Source organism: Macaca nemestrina, chromosome 13, assembly GCF_043159975.1.
Source record: "Macaca nemestrina isolate mMacNem1 chromosome 13, mMacNem.hap1, whole genome shotgun sequence".
Classification (NCBI taxonomy): Eukaryota; Metazoa; Chordata; class Mammalia; order Primates; family Cercopithecidae; genus Macaca; species Macaca nemestrina.
This window is the reverse complement of record NC_092137.1, coordinates 42,775,203-42,797,677: the sequence shown is the minus strand read 5'-3', so window position 1 is coordinate 42,797,677 and position 22,475 is coordinate 42,775,203. Positions and strand designations below refer to the sequence as shown.

The 22,475-nt window shown below is 39.9% G+C and overlaps 1 protein-coding gene across 8 annotated transcripts in view; it reads right to left on the bottom strand.

The window, feature by feature from the left end:
* LOC105464917 (metastasis associated 1 family member 3) overlaps positions 1-22,475 on the bottom strand; it is a 261,198-nt gene that overhangs the window by 101,784 nt on the left and 136,939 nt on the right. For all 8 annotated transcript variants that reach the window (XR_011611651.1, XM_071076627.1, XM_071076621.1 and 5 more), the window contains exons 5-6: positions 14,162-14,225; positions 9,693-9,810 (exon numbers count right to left, since the gene is read on the bottom strand). Coding sequence is in view for 7 of the 8 variants with exons in the window: in XM_071076627.1 (XP_070932728.1) it covers positions 9,693-9,810; positions 14,162-14,225 (182 nt within the window). In the remaining variant the exon portion in view is untranslated. The remainder of the gene's footprint in view (positions 1-9,692; positions 9,811-14,161; positions 14,226-22,475) is intronic.

Here is a 22,475-nt window from a genome sequence, read left to right as displayed (position 1 = left end):
ATAAATTTTAATTCCACCCATACAGTCTGCAGCATACAGCAAAAGTAAGACTTAGAAGAATTCTAAATAAATTCACTGTAAACAATAAAACTCTCTTGAAAGCATTTATACTAACACCAAAAACATAAAACCATGGGCTGAGAAGAAAAATAGCAAGAAGAACAAAAAATAAATACAGAAATTCTCTATATCAAACGATCATTTCAAACTAAGAGGAGATTCCCATTTTGAATAGACCAAATAATTACATTCATATCAGTTTGATCACTTCTTCACATGGAAAAAACTTTTTAAAAGCTCTTGAATTAACTTATTTAGAATTTTATAATTAAATTTTTTTCAGCTACGCTAGCAGCAGCCTTTGGAATGGCCCTGGTTACAATGGAATGAGCCAAAAACTGAACTAAGATTAATTCCATGTTAATGTTCATTCCAGTCTTCATAATAATCTCCCCTTCCTCCTCCACGTATGATAATCTGGGCAATTCCAATCTGCTCACGTGTCATATCATCAAAAAACACAGACCATGACGATCTCCCCTAACCTCTAAATTCCTACAACTGTATTTCCCAACTAAATGTGTGATTGTATACAGCTTCCTATTTTTGCTTCATTTAATTTTGAAGAAATGTAGACCCAGCAACTATTTTAAATGTTAGCCCTAACCTTCCAGTTATATTTTTAAATCTCTAGAAAATACTGACAAAGTACTTCTTAAGAATTTTGAGGCCGGGCGCGGTGGCTCACGCCTGTAATCCCAGCACTTTGGGAGGCCGAGGTGGGCAGATCACGAGGTCAGAAGATCGAGACCATCCTGGCTAACATGGTGAAACCCCGTTTCTACTAAAAAATACGAAAAACTAGCCGGGCGAGGTGGCGGGCGCCTGTAGTCCCAGCTACTCCGAAGGCTGAGGCAGAAGAATGGCATGAACCCGGGAAGCAGAGCTTGCCGTGAGCCGAGATCACGCCACGGTACTCCAGCCTGTGCGACAGAGTGAGACTCCATCTCAAAAAAAAAAAAGAATTTTGAGCACAGAGTGTTGTTCAAATACTCTGAAGAACTAAGGATTCTGAAAGGTCCTTTCCTAGGCAATTTGAAACATTCTTTGTTCCAAATACAGTGCGTTTTCTTTGCACCAGCCATCAGAGTACTGTGCTTTTTATATGTAATTCAGAAACACTCAAGGATGTCTTTTATCACCATTTTTGCTCAATCTTGTTCTGAAAGTTCTGGGCAACATATTAAGTTATGAATCAAAAGAATAATAAGTTACTATAACTTTTAAAAATTATAACTTTTAAAAATTATATTGACAATAAATTATATTGTTAAAACATTCATTTTGACAATAAAAATATAAAACACTGGGAAATAAAATTGGAGATTTTATATAAAGAAACTTCAAAATTTTCAAAAGAAGATGAGATGATTGAGTAAATAAAAAAGCAAGGCCAGGGTGCAGTGGCTCACATCTGTAATCCCAGCACTTTGGGAGGCCAAGGTAGGAGGACCATTTGAGGCCAGGAGTTTAAGAGCACACTGGTCAATATAGGGAGTCCCAGTTTCTACTTCTAAAATAAAAATCAAGAAGTGAGGTGAAACCAGAATATTTCACCTCAAAATATACTTCTTCGGCATATTTCTAGATGGCTATTCTGAGATCAATAAACACAACAAGAGTAGCCAGCCCTGAAAGGCTGCCTTTTATGGGGGGAGATCTGCATACGTAGAGGAAATCTACATTAGTGAAGTAAACCTCAAATGCAAACAGGATTTCTCTGAGGCCCCTTTAAATGAATCTAAGACAGACTAACTTACAGGAAAAAGAGACCAAAGGTCTGACATAGACACTTCACCCCGAGCTACACCTTTCTGAGAGCAGCTTGGAGATTACCTCGGAGGTTCATCCACATAACAAGGCAGCCATGCAGCCTTTGCTAGCCCTGCTCTCCAGTAACCTGTGTCACTACCTCCCCTCACTCTATTCTTTTTTTTTTTTCTTCTTGTTGCCCACACTGGAGTGCAATGCTGCGATCTCGGCTCACTGCAACCTCCACCTCCCGGGTTCAAGCCACTCTCCTGCCTCAGTCTCCCGAAGTAGCTGGGATTACAGGTGCCCACCACCACGACCAGCTAAATTTTTTGTATTTTCAGTTGAGACAGGGTTTCACCATGTTGGCCAGGCTGGTCTTGAACTCCTGACCTCGGGTGATCCACCTGCCTCAGCCTCCCAAAGTGCTGGGATTACAGGAGTGAGCCACCGCGCCCCGGCCTTTTTTTGAGACAAGGTCTCGCTCTGTCACCCAGGCTGGAGTACAGTGGCACACAACCACAGCTCACTGCAGTCTCCACCACCTGGGCTTATGCGATTCTCCAGCCTGAGCCTTCTGAAGTAGCTAGGGCTACAGGCGTGCACCACCACGCCCAGCTAATTTTTTGTACTTTTAGTAGAGATGGGGTTTCACCATGTTGGTCAGGCTAGTCTTGAATTCCTGACCTCAAGTGATCTGCCAGCCTCAGCCTTTCAATTCCAAAGTGCTGGGATTACAAGCGTGAGCCACCATGCCCAGCACCAATTCCCTATTCTTTTGGTAACCTCAGGATGGCGGTATTAAAAACTTACGTCATCTGGCTCTTCTTTGAGTCTCATAGTGTTTATATTTAAGTGTTATGATAGAAGAGTCAAAAAGTTAAAAAAAAAAATAAACTTTCAGTAAGCTAAAGTCAATTTATTACTGAAGATAATTTTTAAATAAAATTAGTATAGCCTAAGTGTACATTGTTTATAAAGTCTACAATGTCCTAGTCCTTCACATCCACGTGCCACTCACTCACTGACTCACCCAAAGCAACTTCCAGGGCTGCAAGCTCCATTCACGGGAAGTACCCTACACAGTGGGTGCACCACTTATTATCTTTTTACTGTATTTTTACAATGCCTCTTCTATACTTAGCTATATTTAGACACATAATACTTACTATTGTGTAATAATTCCCTACAGTATTCAGTATAGTAACATGCTGTACAGGTTTGTAGCCTGGGAGCAATAGGCTATACCATATAGCCTGGGTGTTTAGTAAGCTGTACCAATCTAGGTTTGTGGAAGTGCGCTCTATGATGTTGGCACAGCAATGAAATTGCCTAATGACACATTTATCAGAATGTATTGCTGTCATTAGGTGATGCACGGCCATAAAAGAATTTAGTTTTGGAAGCAGATATAAAATGTTTTGAATATCCACAAATGAAATAGTTCTAAAATAAGGGAAAGGATTAACTCATCTGGATAAGATTATAATATATGGCAACAGTAATCAAAATAATACTGTACGTACTACCATAAAAACAAACACAATCAAACATACAGAAATAGACCAGACCACATAGTCATTTATATTTGAAAATTTACATAGTATTATAATTATGTAAATATTAACTAACATTTATTGAATGGTTACTATATCCCTATAAATTTTTCATACCTGGCCTCTCCCCACTAAGTGCCCCTTCCTACCTCCACCCCCCCTACCAGACGTGACAACTAAAATGTCTACGTATTGTTTAATTCTCCTGAGGACAAAATTGCCCTATGGCTGAAAATTGCTGTTTTATATGACGGCAATCAATACCTGCTTAAACAATTCTTACAGGTCAGTATTTCTAAGTTGACAACTATCCACTACGTTGTTAAGACGTTCATATTCTGCAAAACTACCAATTGAAGGTAATAGCGTTTATGAAAAAATAGGATAAAACTCTCAAAACCTAAGAAAGTTAGTGACCAGAGCATCCCAAAAAAACTAACAATCATAATAAAACAATTAAATCTCTATTGCCATTTGCACCAAGCATAAAGGTCCACTTGATCTTTTATCTCCTTAAACCCTGGATTCATGCTTCTTCCACTGAGCTGTAGGTCCCTTTTTATAGCTTCAAATAAATTAAAAATTGAATCTAGAATGCAATTTTTCCCCCAAACACTGGAGGAAATATCTTCAGAGTCTCTTTATCTGTAACTCAAAGCTTCCCCATATAGTTTTAACATAGTGGAAAGTGCCTCAGATTTTCAGGCCACAAAAATCAGCCACTGCTTAAATCAAAGGAAGGCACTTTTGTAAAAATTTCCACTTGCTCTTTCTTAAACTCTCCTTATCTGTGAGAACACTTGTTTCCCTTATTGCTGGGAAAGTCACATATGAACTGACACATTTTTACTCTATACTAACATTTTCCTATCTGCCAACAGAATATGAGTTAATACAAGTTTTAAGTGCATACAATGTAACAAAAGATACACTAATTTAATTCTTTAACACACTGGAGTATGACTGGTATAACAGCTTTTTTTTTTTTTTTGGAGAGGGAGTCTGTCTCTGTCACCCATGCTGGAGTGCAGTGGCGCGATATCAGCTCACTGCAACCTCTGCTCACTGCAACCTCCGCCTCCTGGGTTCAAGCAATTCTCCTGCCTCAGCCTACCAAGTAGCTGAGATTACAGGCACCCGCCACCACACTCGGCTAAATTTTGTATTTTTTAGTAGAGATGGGGTTTCACCAAGGTGGGTCAAGCTGGTCTCAAACTCCTAACCTCAAATGATCTGCCCGCCTCAGCCTCCCAAAGTGCTGGGATTACGGGCGTGAGCCACCGCACCCAGCAGGTAACAGCTATTAAATGAGTATTACTAGAGGCCAGGGGAGAGGACTGTAACAGCTGGGCATGTGCTAACTGCATGACAAGAATTACCTCATTTGCTCATCACAACGATAGAATGTACTACCTACGCTATCATTCCCTGTTTAAAGAGAAACGGGAACTTGGAGGGGTTAATCATTTCCCCAAGGTTACTCAATTAAAACACAGTATAGTCAGGATTTACCCAAACTTGTGAACCTAGAGTCATTTTCATTTAATAATTTAATGTTGTCATAACATACTTTAACAGTTGAAGTTTAAATTTAATATGTAAAACAAATTTTTTCTTAAAACTCCGATGTTATAATACATTTAAATAATGACTCAAAACTTCTCATCTCTTTTATGGAAAATTTTCTAGGTGATTTATTCAAACTCAGTGAAAGACGTAAAAGCTAAAAGACGCCTTTACTTTCATTTGTAAACTTCATACTCTTCTTTTCAGATCTCTAGAGTTTGTTAGGTGATGGGTAGCCATAAATGAATTTAAAAATCGAAAAGCCACAAAAAGATTTATTCCCTAGCAAGGCTAATGCCACAACAATGTCTTAGTATCCATCAAGACATGTTCACAAAGAAAGCAAGCCTGTAACATATCCTGGCAGAGTGCTGCTGCTGCCACCTACCCAAGATATTAATTCCAGTTCTACATTCCATGCCAATGCAAATTAGAATCTGGCCACTGGTGGAAATGTACCCACTCAGGAGTACTAAAAGGGTTAGGAAGAATGGATTCCAGCAAATCCTAAACATCTGTTCTTGAATATGATATGTCCTACTATTTAACTTCCCTGCAATCAGGTACTAGCTACAGATGGAAGTTTCTGTGATGGCAATGACCATTTCAAGTGTGGTTAATTACTGGTATACCTATTGGTATCCCCACTCCTTCTCCCCCAAAAATACAGTCATTAGAAAAAAGAAGGGTGGCCAGGCGCAGAGGCTCATGCCTGTAATCCCAGCACCTTGGGAGGCTGAGGCTGGTGGATCACCTGAGGTCAGGAGTTCGAGACCAGCCTGGCCAACATGACGAAACCCTGTCTCTGCTAAAAATACAAAAATTAGCTGGGTGTGTGGTGGCGGGCACAGGTAATCCCAGCTACTCAGGAGGCTGACGCAGGAGAATCGCTTGAACCTGAGAGGCAGAGGTTGCAGTGAGCCAAGATCACGCCACTGCACTCCAGACCGGGCAACAAGAGCGAAACTCCATTTCCAAAAAAAAAAAGAAGGGTTCTTTAAACCTTGCATCTACTCAGTTGCCTGATTACAAGTGAAAAGAAACATTCTGGATATGCTTTAAAGCTTCAGGCTGAAATAAGAGTCCAAAATGGCTTCTACATTTATGGTGAAAAATACGGTATTTTTCAATAAAATCTATAAATCTGTTGTTTTTGTTAGAGATGAATACTTAACGAAGAAAACTACCAAGTTATAAAATGTAAAAATAAATACCCAGAAGTAGCCTTGAAGAAAGGGAAAGGCATTCCTTGTTTCTGGTTAAAACATTCCAAGATTGCTAGCAGTGGGGGGCTGGGTGGGAGGCAGGTGGGGTGGGGGGATGGCTCACACCTGTAATCCTAGCACTTTGGGTGGCCAAGGTGGACAGATGGTTTGAAGTCAGGAGTTCAAGACCAGCCTGGCCAACATGGCAAAACCCCATCTCTACTAAAAATACAAAAAAAGCCGGGCGTGGTGGCACATGCCTGTAATCCCAGTTACTCGAGAGGTTGAGGCACAAGAATCGTTTGAACCCAGGAGGCAGAAGCTGCAGTGAGCCAAGATTGTGCCACTGTACTTCAGCCTGGGCGACAGAGTGAGACTCTGTCTCAAAGAACGTTTTTCTCTGTAGCATGTGATGCTCGATAGGATTTTACCTACAGTAGACTTCCTTCTTTTGAGTCTCACTCTGTCGCCCAGGATGGAGTGCAGTGGCGTGATCTGGCTCACTGCAACCTCTGCCTCCCGAGTTCCACACCATTCTCCTGCCTCAGCCTCCCCAGTAGCTGGGACTACAAGCACCCACCACCACGCCCAGCTAACTTTTTGTATTTTTAGTAGAGACAGGGTTTCACCATGTTAGCCAGGATGGTCTCGATCTCCTGACCTCATGATTCGCCCGCCTCCGCCTCCCAAAGTGCTGGGATTACAGGCGTGAGCCACCGCGCCGGCCAGTAGACTTCTTTCAAAAACAGGGACAACCCTCTCAAACCCTGCCACTGCTTTGCCAACTAAGTTTATATCATATTCCAAATCCTTCATTGCCATCTCAACAGTGTTCACAGCATCTTCACCCGGAGTAGATTCCATCTCAAGAATCCACTTTCTTTGCTCATCCATAAGAATCAACTACTCACCCATCCAAGTTTTACCATGAGATTGCAGCAATTCAGTCAGTCATATCTTCAGGGCCCACTCTCATTGTAGTTTTCTTGCATATTATATCCAACATATTTGCAGTTACTTCTGCCACTGAAGTTGTAAACCCTTCAAAGTTATCCACGACTGTTGGAATCAACTTCTTCTAAACTCCTATTAATGTTTATATTTTGACCTCCTCCTATCAATTACAATTGTTACTGGCATCTAGAATGGAGAATACTTTCCAGAAGGTTTTCGATTGCCTACTCAGATCCATCAGAGGAATCATTATCTATGGGAAGTATAGCCTTAGGTGATGTTATTTCTTAATAATAAAATGTGAAAGTCAAAATGTCTCCTTGATCCATAGGTTCCAGAATGGATGTTGTGTCAGCAGTCATGTAAACAATATGCACCTCCTTGTACATCCCCATCAGAGCTCTTGGATGATGAGGAGCATTATCAATGAGCAGTTTTTGAAAGGAATCCTTTTTCCTAAGCAGTAGGTCTCAACAGCGAGCTTAAAATATTCAGTAAACCATGCTGTAAACAGAGGTGCTGTCATTTAGGCTTTGTTGTTCTATTTACGGAGCACAGGCAGAGCAGATTTAGCATAATGCTTAAGGGGTCTGGGATTTTTGGAATGGTAAATGAGGACTGGCTTCAAGTTACTAGCTGCATTCGTCACTAATGAGAGAGTCAGCCTGTCCCTTGGAGCTTCTAGCTATGAAAGTCCTAGATGGCATCTTCTTCCAATAGAAAGCTGTCTTACCTACATTGAAAATCTGTTGTTTAACGTAGCAGTCTTCATCAGTAATCTTAGCTAGACTTGGATAACTTGCTGCAGCTTCTACATCAGCACTTGCTGCTTTACTTGCACTTTTATGTTATGGTGAAGAATTTTTTCCAGCTTCCTCACCTCTCAGTCTTCACAAAATTGAAGAGAGTTAGGGCCCTGCTCTGGATGAGGCTTTGGCTTAAAGGAATGTTGTTGGTGATTTGATCTTCTATCTAGGCCACTAAGACTTTCTCCACGGTATCAGCAGGAAAGCAGTAAGGCTATTGTTTTCTTTTTTTCCTTTTTTTTTTTTTTTTTTTTTTTGAGACGGAGTCTCGCTCTGCCGCCCAGGCTGGAGTACAGTGGCTCCGCCTCCCGGTTTACGCCACTCTCCTGCCTCAGCCTCCCGAGTAGCTGGGACTACAGGCACCCGCCACCTCGCCCGGCTAGTTTTTTGTATTTTTAGTAGAGACGGGGTTTCACCGTGTTAGCCAGGATGGTCTCAATCTCCTGACCTCATGATCCGCCCGTCTCGGCCTCCCAAAGTGCTGGGATTACAGGCTTGAGCCACCACGCCCAGCCTGTTTTCTTTTTTAGAGAAAGTCTCACTCTGTTGCCCAAGCCGGAGTGCAGTGGCACAATCTTGGCTCACTCCAACCTCTGCCTCCCAGGTTCAAGGGATTCTCCTGCCTCAGCCTCCTGAGTAGTTGGGAATACAGGCACACACCATCACACTTGGCTAGTTTTTGTATTTTTAGTAGAGACGGTGTTTCACCATGTTGGCCAGGCTGGTCTCGAACTCCTGATCCCAAGTAATCCACCTGCTGCGGCATCCCAAAGTGCTGGGATTAAAGGCGCGAGCCACTGCGCCCAGCCTGTTTTGCTTTCTTATCATTCATGTGTTCACTGGTGGAGCTTTTTTGTTGTTTTTTTTTTTTTGAGACAGAGTCTTGCTCTGTCGCCCAGGCTGGAGTGTGGAGTAGCACTTTTAATTTCCTTCAAGAACTTTTCCTTTGCATTCACAACTTGACTAACTGGGGGAAGAGGCCTGGCTTTTGGCCTGTCTTGGCTTCTGACACGCCTTCCTCACTAGCTTCATTTCTTGCTTTTGATTTAAAGTGAGAGATATGCTACTCTTCCTTTCACTTGAACACTTACAGGCCACTGCAGGGTTGTTAACTGGCTTAAGTTCAATATTGCTGTGACTCATAAAATAGGGAGACCCCAGGAGAGAGAAAGAGGCAGGGAAGGGACAGTTGGTGGAGCACTCAGAATACACAGCATTTATCAGTTCAGTTTGTCCTCTCATATGGATACAGTTCATGGCCCCAAAACAATTACAACAGTTACATCAAAGATCATTGATCACAGATCACCATAACAGATAATAATGAAAAGGTTTGAAATGTTGCAAGAATTACCAAAATTTGACACAGAGACACTGTCCTGTTGGAAAAATGGCACCAAAGGACTTGCTCAACAGGGTTGCCACAAACCTTCAGTTTTTTAAAAAGCTAGATATATATGAAGCATAGCAAAAACAAAGTACATTAAAATGAGCTAATTTTGTGCTTCTAAAATTGGAAGTGCTGGCCAGGCCACACCTATAATAGCATCCCTTTTGAGAGGCCGAGGTGGGAGGATTGTTTGAGGCCAGGAGATCAAGACCAGCCTGGGCAACATAGAAAGGCCTCATCTCTATTTATTTATTCATTATTTTTCACAAAGAACAGTAAAATTGCAAGTGCTTATAACTTTTAGACTTTGCCCTGAACATTGCTTCTTCCACATGAGGACATGTATATTTGAGTTTCAAGATACATTTGTTTCACAGAACTGCAAACATGCAGAAAAACATACCTTCTAACAGCATTTCTGGAATGTCTGCCTGATATCTAGGTCCCACTCTGATTTCACCTTTGTCAGCTAATAGCGTTTTCAATGAGGGGTCATAGACCAATGAGTAGAAGAAGGTATCCTGAAAAATATGACAAAATATGTAGGTATACTTAATTCCTTCTACTTTTTATAAAGCATTAAAATCAATGTCACTATAATGAACACATAAATCCCAGAGAGTATATAAAATTTCATTTTGGTGAATAAACTCATAAATCTTTAAGGAGAGCATGGTGTTACTGTCATCATGTAAAACAGTACAAAATTAAATCGAGCCAAAAGAAACAGCTTGAAACAAAGTAGATTATAAAGTTCTATTATTTGTTTTAGTCTAAAAGAAAACCATTTGCTCTCTAAAGCAGAGTTTCAAAAGCTAGCAAAATTAAACCATAACTCCAAGGTAAGACACCTAAAGTCAAATCATCTTATAAACTTCTGAAGTCCACACCAAACAGAAGGGAAGACTTCACAGATACCAGGTACTCTTTTGTAATGTCCATCCCAATTTTTAGTCAAAAGATTAAAAGGTATACATATCTCACATTAAACTATATAGGAGTTGAACTTGTGTGTGGTTTACTGTTATAACAATATCACTTTGTAAATATTTAATTAAACATGTATTAACTATAATTCTGCAGTTCTTTAAGTACTGAGGCATGTGTATGTATATACAGACAGATATACAAACATAGCTATATACATGCTCACCAGCAGCATACACACCAAAATTTCCGGTCCTCCCTTACAAAGCTCATATGTCCTTGTTTCTGAGCCTAATGGGCAAAATGACCTGGCACCAGTCCTTTGCTGAATTCCATATAACCACTAGAGATTATCTGAACCAGCAAAGTCCCGTCTTCTGCTTCCCACTACGATCCCAAAGATCATCTGCTGCCCAATTCTCTGTATTATATCCTGGAAGGACCTGTCCCTACTACCAGAAATTTACCAAGCCCCAGCCAAGGAAACTGCAAATAAAAGATAATCTGTCAGACAGTAAAAGTCTCTCCTGTGGGACCTCTTACATACTGTGATAAGGGGAAAGGGAAAAAAACAGAGTTATTCCATCCACTGAGAAATTCTGTGCTGTATTTTATTCATTGCTCACTGTCAGGAAAAAAGATTTAAACAAAAAAACTGTTAAAAAAAAAAAAAGGGGGGGGGGACACCAATACGTGACAATTTATGCATATTGTTAAAGTGCTATCTAAGGAAAAGAAAAAATCTGCAGGAATAGATAAAACAACCAGCTTAGGCCAGGCGCGGTGGCTCATGCCTATAATCCCAGCACTTTGGGAGGCTGAGGCAGGCAGATCACCTGAGGTCAGGAGTTCAAGACTAGCCTGGCCAACATGGTGAAACCCTGTCTCTACTAAAAATAGAAAAATTAGCTGGGCATGGTGGCAGGCACCTGTAATCCCAGCTACTTAGGAGGCTGAGGCAGGAGAATCGCTTGAACACAGGAGGCGGAGGTTGCAGAGAGCTGAGATTGCACCATTGCACTCCAGCCTGGGGGATGAGAGTGAGACTTCGTCTCAAAAAACAACAACAACAAAAAAAAAACTTAACAAAGCTACAGGGGATGATCACTATGTAATCAGAAGTGTTTTATTTTTTGTTTCGCTTTAAAGACATGAGTAATAAATATTACTCAGTAACTGAAGTTATTGCCACTGGCTCACCATCAGATTTTTTTTTTCTATTTCATTAATAGAGATGAGCACTCACTATGTTGTCCAGGCTGGTCTCAAACTCCTGGGCTCAAGCAATCCTCCTGCCTCAGCCTCCCAAAGTGCTGGGATCACAGACATGAGCCCCCACACGCAGCCACCATCAGATTTAAAAGCAGAGATATGCCGGGCGTGGTGGCTCACACCTGTAAACCCAGCACTTTAGGAGGCTAAGGCGGGCAGATGACCTGAGGTTGGGAGTTCAAGACCACCCTGACCAACATGGAGAAACCCCATCTCTACTAAAAATACAAAATTAGACGGGTTTGGTGGCACATGCCTGTAATCCCAGCTACTCGGGAGGCTGAGGCAGGAGAACGGCTTGAACCTGGGAGGCGAAGGTTGTGGTGAGCCGGAGATTGCACCATTGCACTCCGGCCTAGGCAACAAGAGCAAAACTCCGTCTCAAAAATAAATAAATAAATAAAAGCAGAGATACTTCAGGTCACTTGTTATCTGTAAAACCTATTAGCATGCTACTCCAATAAAAACAAGAGCTTGCCATACTCTACAATATAATAAGATGAAATGATTATTTGGGTCATATAAGTTGCTTAAAATCCTTAGATTTGTATGTCCTGATATGGGAAAATATTCAAAATATGTTTGGTTTATAATAGAAGTTGTAAAAAAAAAAAAAAAAAGAAGAAGAAGAAGAAACGGTTCCAGACAGGCCAATTTCAAGAACACAGAGTTAAAAGTAAAGGATGATAAAGTTATTCTTTGGGTTACCATCTTCAACTATGCCAATCTCAATATTTTATTTTTAAGAGTTTATATATTTAGGGGGTAAAAGTACAGAGTTCTTATATGCATACATTGTGTCATGGTAAAGTCTGGGCTTTTACTGTACCCATCAATAGTGAACATTGTACCCAATAGGTAATTTTTCAATCCTCACCCTTCTCCAATGTCTATTTTTTATTTTTTTTTAGATAGGGTCTCACTCTGTCACCCAGACTGGAGGTGCAGTAGCGTGATCTCGGCTCACCGCAACTTCCACATCCCAGGCTCAAGCAATTCTCTTGCCTCAGCCTTGCGAGTAGCTGGGATTACGGGAATGTGCCACTACCTCCTGACTAATTTTTGTATGTTTAGTAGAGACGGGGTTTTGCCGTGTTGGCCAGGCTGGTCTTGAACTCCTGACCTCAAATGATCCACCCGCCTTGGCCTCTCAAAGTGCTGGGATTCCAGGCATGTGTCACCACGCCCGGTTAATTTTTGTATGGCCTGGCTAATTTTTGTATTTTTAGTAGAGACAGGGTTTCACCATGTTGGTCAGGCTGGTCTCAAACTCCTGCTCTCATGATCTGCCTGCCTCGGCCTCCCAAAGTGCTGGGATTACATGTGTGAGCCTCCGCGTCCGGCCAAAAAAAAAAATTTAATACAATGAAATGCATTGAATGTTTTGCCTTTTTCTTTCTGCTTCTGTGAAATAATGCTAATTTCTGGGCACTATCATTATCCATACTATAATCCATTCTGTTGGACAGACTAACGACAAGTCTATCATCTAAATTTTACAGAGGTAAGTTATAAAGTCTATAAGCCTTTTTTCCGCTTTGAATATGTATTTTCCTGTTAGTTTTCTTATTTCCTATTAGGTTTTCTAATGTATAGTGGGTTCTGCATGATTGTATCAAACTTTTTCTGTTATATTTTCTTCATTTGAAATAAATGAGCAACATTTGAGTTTAAGATTTAAAAAGAAAAAAAAAAACAGGCCAGGCACAGTGGCTCATGCCTCTGATCCCAGCACTTTGGGAGGCTGAGGAAGGTAGATCACCTGAGGCCAGGAGTTCAAGACCAGCCTAGCAAACATGGCAAAACTCTATCTCTACCAAAAACACAAAAATCAGCCGGCTATGACAGCAGGCACCTGTGATCCCAGCTACTTAGGAGGCTGAAGCATAAGAATTGCTTGAACCTGAGAGGCGGAGGTTGCAGTGGGCCAAGATCACATCACTGCATTCCAGACTGGGGGACAGAGCGAGACTCTTGTCTCCAAAAAATAAAACATACACATATGTAATAAAGCTTTTGGGGGAGAGGAAAAAAATCAGAAAGATTAAATACTGAAGCATCACTGACACTAAAATATGTTTCCCACCATACAAATAACATTGCTTTAAATGTCACCTAAAACTATGCATACCATGAAATATTCTGCTTATAAGAATTTCCTCCTTTCAATGAAGCGTATGCTTTATCTCAACTTGTTAACTACATTTCTTGTTAAAGTTTAGTAAAAAATATTTTTAACTGACATTTATTAGGATTCCAGAAAGCAGACCACCAATGGTAAAATCTCATCTGGAAATAGTCTAAAAGAAAAACCATTTATTCAAGAAATAAAAACAAAAACAAAACATAAAGGGGAGCTAAGCACACTAAAGCATTAATTTCATAAAGTCAAAAATATTCATCCACTATCAACTAAATCCATGTACCATTCTCTATAATGTCTTTCATTACCAACTGAAAAACAGACACAGAAGTTTTTGCTAACCCTTATCTCAGATAACCGGAAAAATCACATTTACCCAAATGCATTCTAGTCATTACAGTTTTACCATAATACTGCTATTAATATGATGGTAGAATAATACTTTTGTACAAAAAGAAATAAATTCCAAGGAAAGAGCTTCATGTGAAATAAAGGGGAAAAAAAACAAAACAAGTATGATTGTGAATTACCTCTTTATCAAGATATGACAATACTGATTCTGTCTCATTCAGAAGGGCAACACTGCACTTTCCCCTGTTGAAAGAGAAAAAAAGAATAAATGTAACAAAGGCCACCTCACCTTCTCAGTGATGAGAAATACAAAGTTAAGAATGTGAGATTGGTATTAAGAAACTACATGGCAGTTAGGAATATATATTTTTTCAAACTATTTAAATCCACTTTACAATCCTATAAAAAAAGGCCATCTTTATAGGAATTTCTTGAGAGGCTAGCCTGCTGGAGTAATTGTGTTAGGCAATAAATCCTAATAATATACAACACTTTATAGGTAGTTTCTGTTTATTCAAGAAAAAAGAGTACAATGAGACCTTCAGACTCAGAGTCAGTTTCTGAACCTGTAAATAGATATTATGAGGTAATTTTATACAGGGCTGTGCAGACAAAGCCACCACCACACAAATCAATGCCTAAATAATATTCAGATTTTTATGAGCAGCCACTAACTACATTTAAGAACCTAAAAATAATACACATTCATATCAGGATACAACTAATTCATCTTTATTGAGATGACTCTAAAAACTAGTTCAAATTTCAACACATGGAGCTTTCTATAGAGCAAGGGGCAAAATAAACATCGACAGATCCACGGACCTTGCGGTCTGACAGCACTTACATTTGATCTGAGTTTGGAAACTAATGTCTATCTTTATAAGGCTTGTCTAGACTCTGAGAAAAATTGAGGTTATGTAGGTAGAGGCATTTATTACAAGCACTTTCAAAATGATCCTAACCAGCCTAAAAAAATCAGTATAGCTAATACAAATCTGACAGGAGCATTTTGAAGATTATTCCAGTTACAAATACTGGTCAGGGCTCACAATGTTTCTTTAAAATGTCATAAGATCATTTGATTTTCTACAACAAAAATTAAGACATCTCCAAAAGCCAATATGCAAAAACAAAGATATCACATATATATTAAGTGAGACGTTAGAAATTAGCAGGGCATAGTGGCACATGCCGATAATCCCAGCTATTCAGGGGGCTGAGGCAGGAGAATCACTTAAACCCGAGAGGCAGAGGTTGCAGTGAGCCGAGATCGTGCCATTGCACTCCAGCCCAGGTGACAGAGTAAGACTCCATCTCAAAAATAAAAAAAAGAAAAAAGAAAAAGAAAGAAAAAAAGAGCTAGAAAAGCTTGCTGTTGGATCACCAGAGTGAAATACAATTCAAAGAAAAAAATAACCAAAAGCAAAATAAAATACTGAAAGTGCTAACACATTGGTCAAAAGTTACAGTTTGCTAAAACATTTTGCAACTATATACTCTTTAAACTTAAAAAAAAAAAAATCCCCTTATAAAAATGTCTTTTTCTGGTAATCACTGCAGATTAGAAAGCTCTCTTTGAGAGCATGTCAAATCTCTAACATGGTTACTAGAAGTGTTTATAAAGGTTTTCTTTTTTTTCTAACATTTTATTCAAGTAGATTAGTGAAGCAAAAAAAATTAACATCACTTTAGCACACATAGCAACACTGAAAAGACAACAATTGGGACTGGCTCCCACCTGTAATCTCCACACTTTGGGAGGCCGAGAATCACTTGAAGCCCAGGAGTTTGAGACCAGGCTAGAAAACACAGCAAGATCTCGATCCTACTAAAAACCAAAAAAAAAATCAGCAGGGCATAGTCCCAGCTACCGGGGTTGGGGGACTGCTTGAGCACAGGAGGTCTAGGGTGCAGCGAGCTGTATTTGCACCACCGAACTCCAGCCTGGCCAAAAGAGCAAGACCCCATCTCAAAAAAAAAGAAAAGGCAACAATTACCTGATATGTTCTCATAATAGACAGAATTGCAACTAGGGAAATTGCTCTGCTGCCATTAGCACATCTACAACTGCCACAGAATATCTATGACCTGTGAATATGTGCTCACACATGCAATATGCTTAATAAATGGTGTTTCTAAAAATAGTTTTTGCTTACTTTTTTCCCCTCATTAACAACTGACAAAGCAGTATTTCTAACATTTGATACTTAATTACCTAGAAAAAAACAAAGCCCCCTTTTAAACAAAAATAAGTTCTCTAAAGTCACTTTTGTTTGTTTTAATGGGGAGGAGTAAAACCTGCTCAATTTTATTTTAATAGGTACTTTTTTTTAAGGCTAGTCAAGTGAAACAGTGATAGTGGAGAAGAAACAAAGAAATCTGTAACTGGTTATAAACACTACTGCACTGGGCCCAGCCAATACCACTGTCTTTAATAGTCACTTGACTTTTAAGGGTTAACAGACACTGAAAATTCAAACAATATAGCACACTTTAAAAGTCTCTTCCATATGGTCTGAAATAACAAAATATTTTAAATTATAAAACCTTTATTTTCATAATTATATTAGGAAATAAGGAAACGGGTTATAATGAAATATAAATTCTTTTTGGAAATGTAGTTTTTATACAAAGATGAAAGGATAGTAAGTGATCTAAGTTTCAAATTTTTCTTTAATATAGCTATATTGTACATCTCCCCAAATTAAAAATGAAAATCTAACATTTAAAATTTTCATGTACATATATTAACAGCTAACAAAGTAAGAGGTTGAGTCAGAATTATTTTATGAAGTAAATATGAATATATAATTAACACATATATTACCATGCCAAGAGTTGTTGATAAAAGTGGTTTAAAAAGAGATTTAAAGCGTTAGTTTCCTTTATGCCAAACAAATCTTGGCTCATAGATAAAAACATGGTAAATTTTAAGCTAACCCCAACCTAAAGGAACTATTATCAAATTCTGTATACAGATACCACAATTTATACTGAGTCTCAAGCAATGAATATAATCATGTGTCATGTATATTTTAATCCTTAAATAATAAAGATACCCAAGCATGATATGAAGTATATCAAAGACTACAACACAAAGACCACTCCAGGCCCATATAATCACCCGTACGACTTTTCTACACAGAACCACAAAGGAGTACAGAATTGCTATAAAGAAAACCTACTTTCCCATAGATCATTCAAAAGGGTTTTCAAAGTATAATCTGTTTGAGAGACTGTGCAGGGTGCTGGGACACAAAGACATGTGAATAAATAATTATGACAAAACACAGTCACACGCTTAACATCAGGTGCTGATCAGCCTGGCATCTGCTACTTGCTTAAGGGTATGTCCCATATAATCCTACAGACTGAAAAATATATGTAAAAATGTACACACAGGTTATATATTTCTTTCATCTAAAGCTAGTACATATCTGTATAAATGAAAGAGGAGGGCCAGGCGCGGTGGCTCATGTCTGCAATCCCAGCACTTTGGAAGGTCGATGCGGGCGGGTCATGAGATCAGGAGTTCGAGACCAGCCTGGCCAACATGGTAAAACCTTGTCTCTACTAAAAACACAAAAATTAGCTGGGAGTGGTAGCACACGCCTGTAGTCCCAGCTACTGGAGGCTGAGGCAGGAGAATCACTTGAACCTGGGAGCCAGAGGTTGCAGTGAGCCAAGATCGCGCCACTGCACTCCAGCCTGGTGACAAGGCAAAACTCCATCTCAAAAAAAAAAAAAAAGGAAAGAAAGAGAAGGAAGTTTAAATTAGTGGTCATTTCCCGTCTGTAGACTTTCTTATTTTATTTTGTTTTGTTTTGAGAAAGGATCTAGTTCTGTCGCCCAGGCTGGAGTGCAGAGGCATAATCACAGCTACTACAGCCTCAACTTTCTGGACTCAATCAATCCTCCCACCTCAGCCTCCCCAGTAGCTGGGACTACAGGTGTGTGCCACCATGCAGAGCTAATTTTTTTTATTCTTTGTAGAGACTGAGTTTTGCTATGTTGCCCGGGCTGTTCTCAAACTCCCTGGCTCAAGCGATCCTCCCACCTTGGCCTCCTAAAGGCTGGGATTAATGACATGAGCCACCACACCCGGCCCAAACCTTCTTTTACCTTGATACAACTGAAGTGGTGACTACCCACTTACAAAAGTGCAGATATCTTAGTGCCATACCAGACTTACTGAATTTCAATATCTTGGGATGGGTCCAGGAATCTACATGATTAACAAACATCACCAGGTGGTCTTTAGGTTCACTAAACTTAAAAAACCATTCCTGGTCAGGTGCCGTGGCTCACGCCTGTAATCCTAGCATTCTATGAGGCCGAGGCTGGCAGACTGCCTGAGCTCAGGTGTAGTTCGAGACCAGCCTGGGCAACATGGTGAAACTCCGTTTCTACCAAAATATAAAAAATTAGCTGGGTGTGGTGGTACATGCCTGTAATCCCAGTTACTGGGGAGGCTGAGGCACAAGAATTGCTTGAACCTGGGAGGAGGAGGTGCAGTGAGCCAAAATCATGCCACTGCACTTCAGCCTGGGTGACAGAGTGAGGCTCTGTCTTGGGAAAAAAAAAAAAAGAAATATTCCTATAGATGCAGACTTTGACATTAAACTTGCCTTGTTCAACAAACGATATTATTGCTTTATTAAAGAAAGGCATTTTTCTCATTGGCTTTACAAGTCTTACATTTGCCACAAACTCTAGATTCTTTTTTTTTGAGACAGAGTCTCACTCTGTTGCCCAGGCTGGAGTGCAAGTGGCGTGATCTCACCCTCACTGCAACCTCCACCTCCTGGGTTCAAGCAATTCTCCTGACTCAGCCTCCCAAGTAGCTGGGATTACAGATGCCCACCATCACACCCAGCTCATTTTTGTATTTTTAGTAAAGACGAGGTTTCACCATGTTGGCCAGGCTAGTCTCGAACTCCTGATTTCAGGTGATCCACCCACCTCGGCCTCCCAAAGCGCTGGGATTACAGACGTAAGCCACCTTGCCCGGCCCAAACTACAGATTCTTAACATTTCTTCGTATAAAGAACAATGGCAAAATATTAGGTTCTGGGATTGGTAAATCAGTGAGTAGACAGTTTTTACAGCACTTAATACAATGAACACAATGAACAATCAAATAAAAAAAAAAGATCAAAGATGCAAAATGCTTTCAGAAGATTAGATTTCTCAACAGCAACCACATAAAACAGAATAGCACAGATTCAAAATTCTGAGAGAAGTGATTTCCAAACCAGAATTCTATGTCTAAAATCATTGGCCAAGTGTGAGAAATATTTTTAGATATGAGAACAAAAACTTTTACATTTTTAGAAGACTTAATCAAAAGACAAAGGTAAAACAATGATAAACTCCATGGAAAACAAAAGTTTATACAAGAAAGAATACATAATACTGACATGTTCATAAAACACGAAGATTGTTTACTAAGTTAAATAAAAGTTGTAATAATATTAAAAACAGAAGGCAAAGGGAATAGGGAAGAGAGAAGTAAAGGTAAATTCCTAAAACTGAAAAATTAATAGTAGGACTATAAGAACCGTATAAATGCAGAAGCCACCATTGAGAAGAGTTGAAAATGACTACAGAGTGGGAACCAAGCAAATGACTGCCCTGGATATTATTAGACAGCCATATCCATATACTTTTAAAAAGTACGAAAATTTAAATTTAAAATGAAAGGGGGTGATATGGTTTGGCTCTGTGTCCCCAGCCAAATCTCATCTTGAATTGTGATCCCCATAATCCTCATGTGTCGAGGGAGGGACCCGGTGGGTGGTGATTGGATCATGGGGGCAGTTTCCCCCATGCTGTTCATGACAGTGAGTTCTCAACATGATCTGATGGTTTTATACGTGTTTGACAGTTCCTCCTTCTCCTCTCGCTTCTCTTTCTCGCCTGCCACCAAGTATAAGACATGCCTGCTTCCCCTTCCACCATGAATGTAAGTTGCCTGAGACTTCCACAGTCATGCAGAACTGTGAGTCAATTAAAACTCTTGTCCTTATAAATTACCCAGTTTCGGGCAGTTCTATAGCAGTGTTGAGAACAGACTAATAAAGAGAAAATCCTAATTAAAATACATAAATTTGCATGAATACAACACCAAGGGAGTAAGGATTATGTACAATAACTCTTTGTATCAGGTTTTCTCAACCTTGGCACCAATGGTAGACATTTTGGGTCAGATAATTTTTTGTTGTGGAAGCTGTCTCATGCACTGTAGGATGTTTAGCAGCATCCCTGGCCTCTAGGCAGTGGATGACAGTAGCACCCCCTCATCCATTTGTTAGAGCCAAAACTGTCAAAATTGTCAAATGTCCCTGGGATACAGTATCACTCCTGGTTGAGAATCACTGCTCTACATTAAGAAAACTATGGTTTTCTTAATTATATCTTGGTAACAAACATTTAAGATCGCATATATTAAGTGAAAGAATGATTTTTTATGGACTTTTTTTTGAGACAGGATCTTGCTGTCACCCTGGCCAGAGTGCAGTGGCGTGATCTCAGCTCACTGCAGCCTCCACCTCCTGGGCTCAAGTGATCCTCCCACCTCAGTCTTCCGAGTAATTGGGACTACAGGCATGAGCCACCAGGCCCTGCTAACTTTTGTATTTTTTGTAGAGACAGGGTTTCACCATGTTGCCCAGACTGGTCTAAAACTCCTAGGATCAAGTGATCCTCCTTGGCCCCGCAAGTGCTGGGATTATAGGCGTGAGCCATCAAACCTGACCCTGGACCTCTTTTTTTTTTTTTTTTTTTTTTTTTTTTAGACAGAGTCTCACTCCCTCTCCAGGCTGGAATGCAGTAGTGCAACCTTGGCTCACTGCAACCTGTGACTTTTGGGTACAAGCGATTCTCCTGCCTCAGCCTCCCAAGTAGCTTGGGACTACAGGTGCGCACCACCATACTCAGCTAATTTTTGTATTTTTAGTAGAGATGGGGTTTCACCATGTTGGCCAAGATGGTCTCAATCTCTTGACCTTGTGATCCACCCACCTCAGCCTCCCAAAGGGCTGGGATTACAGGCATGAGCCACTGCGCCCAGCTGTATTATTTAAAAAAAAAAAAAAAGAGGAGGACAAAGAGAAATAAATCTGGAAATCTTTAAATATTTCTGTTCAAAGATATATGATCTGTTATTAATACTGCTTTAACAGATGCTCACAAATAAAAATTAAAAGAAGCCACACACACAACCCTGAAACATCTGTTTGTGTAGATAAAGTAGAAGAATGAAAAGCCAAAATGAGAAGTTTGGGCTCAATAAAATCAATTAATCGATTTCTGAAGAAAAATGATTGACAAATTGTGTTGTGAGATGCCCATTCCATCCATGGGATGCGCAGCATAGCAAAGACACCATAATTCTGAATATTTGACGACAAATATGAAAGAAACTGTCAAGAAGGAATCAAGGAGGAAAAATATCCGTCTCTTGATATCACTCTTCCCTCTTATAGGAGGAAGTGAAATGAGAAAGTGAAATGTTCCAAAAAGGCAATACCTATTGGAAAGATCCTCCTCTCCAGGACAAGTTGGCAAATGAATTGCTCTAACCACCAGGAAAATCCCTCAAAGGTTCTACAACATGTGGAACACAAGTACTTGAGGGGGAGGTTGGGGATGGTTAATGGGTACAAAACAGCAGCCTGGGTCACTAAGGGAGACTCCATCTCAAAAAATAATAATAAAATAATAATATAAAATAACTAAAAGAGTATAACTGGATTGTTTGTAACACAAAGTATGAACGCTTGAGGGGACAGATATCCCATATTTCAAGATGTGATTATTATGCATCACATGCCTGTGTCAAAATATCTCATGTACCACATATATACACCTATGTAGCCACAAAAATTGAAAATCAAAAAAACACACACACAAGTACTTGAGACAATACATAGGATATACTTTGCATCTAACCCAAATGCTCTTGTGCATTGTGATTCTGGTTGAAGAAAACTACTTCAGCCCTTAAAGTGGTTAAGCGGTTAATTCAAATAGTATAAATATACATTTTTCAAAAAGAGCATGCTAAACATGTAGACTTTATGTTAAGCTGTGATAGGATTTTTCCTCCTACTAGCAATTTTTTTTTTTTTTTTTTTTTTTTTTTTTGGAGACAGAGTCTAGCTCTGTCGCCCAGGCTGGAGTGCAGTGGCCGGATCTCAGCTCACTGCAAGCTCCGCCTCCCGGGTTCACGCCATTCTCCTGCCTCAGCCTCCCGAGTAGCTGGGACTACAGGCGCCTGCCACCTTGCCCGGCTAGTTTTTTGTATTTTTTAGTAGAAATGGGGTTTCACCGTGTTAGCCAGGATGGTCTCGATCTCCTGACCTCGTGATCCGCCCGTCTCGGCCTCCCAACTACTAGCAATCTTATGAGCCTTAAGCACACTAACTTTCTCATGTTAACTTCATTTATTAAGGAGCACTACTTATAGGCATCAATAGTACCTTTTTG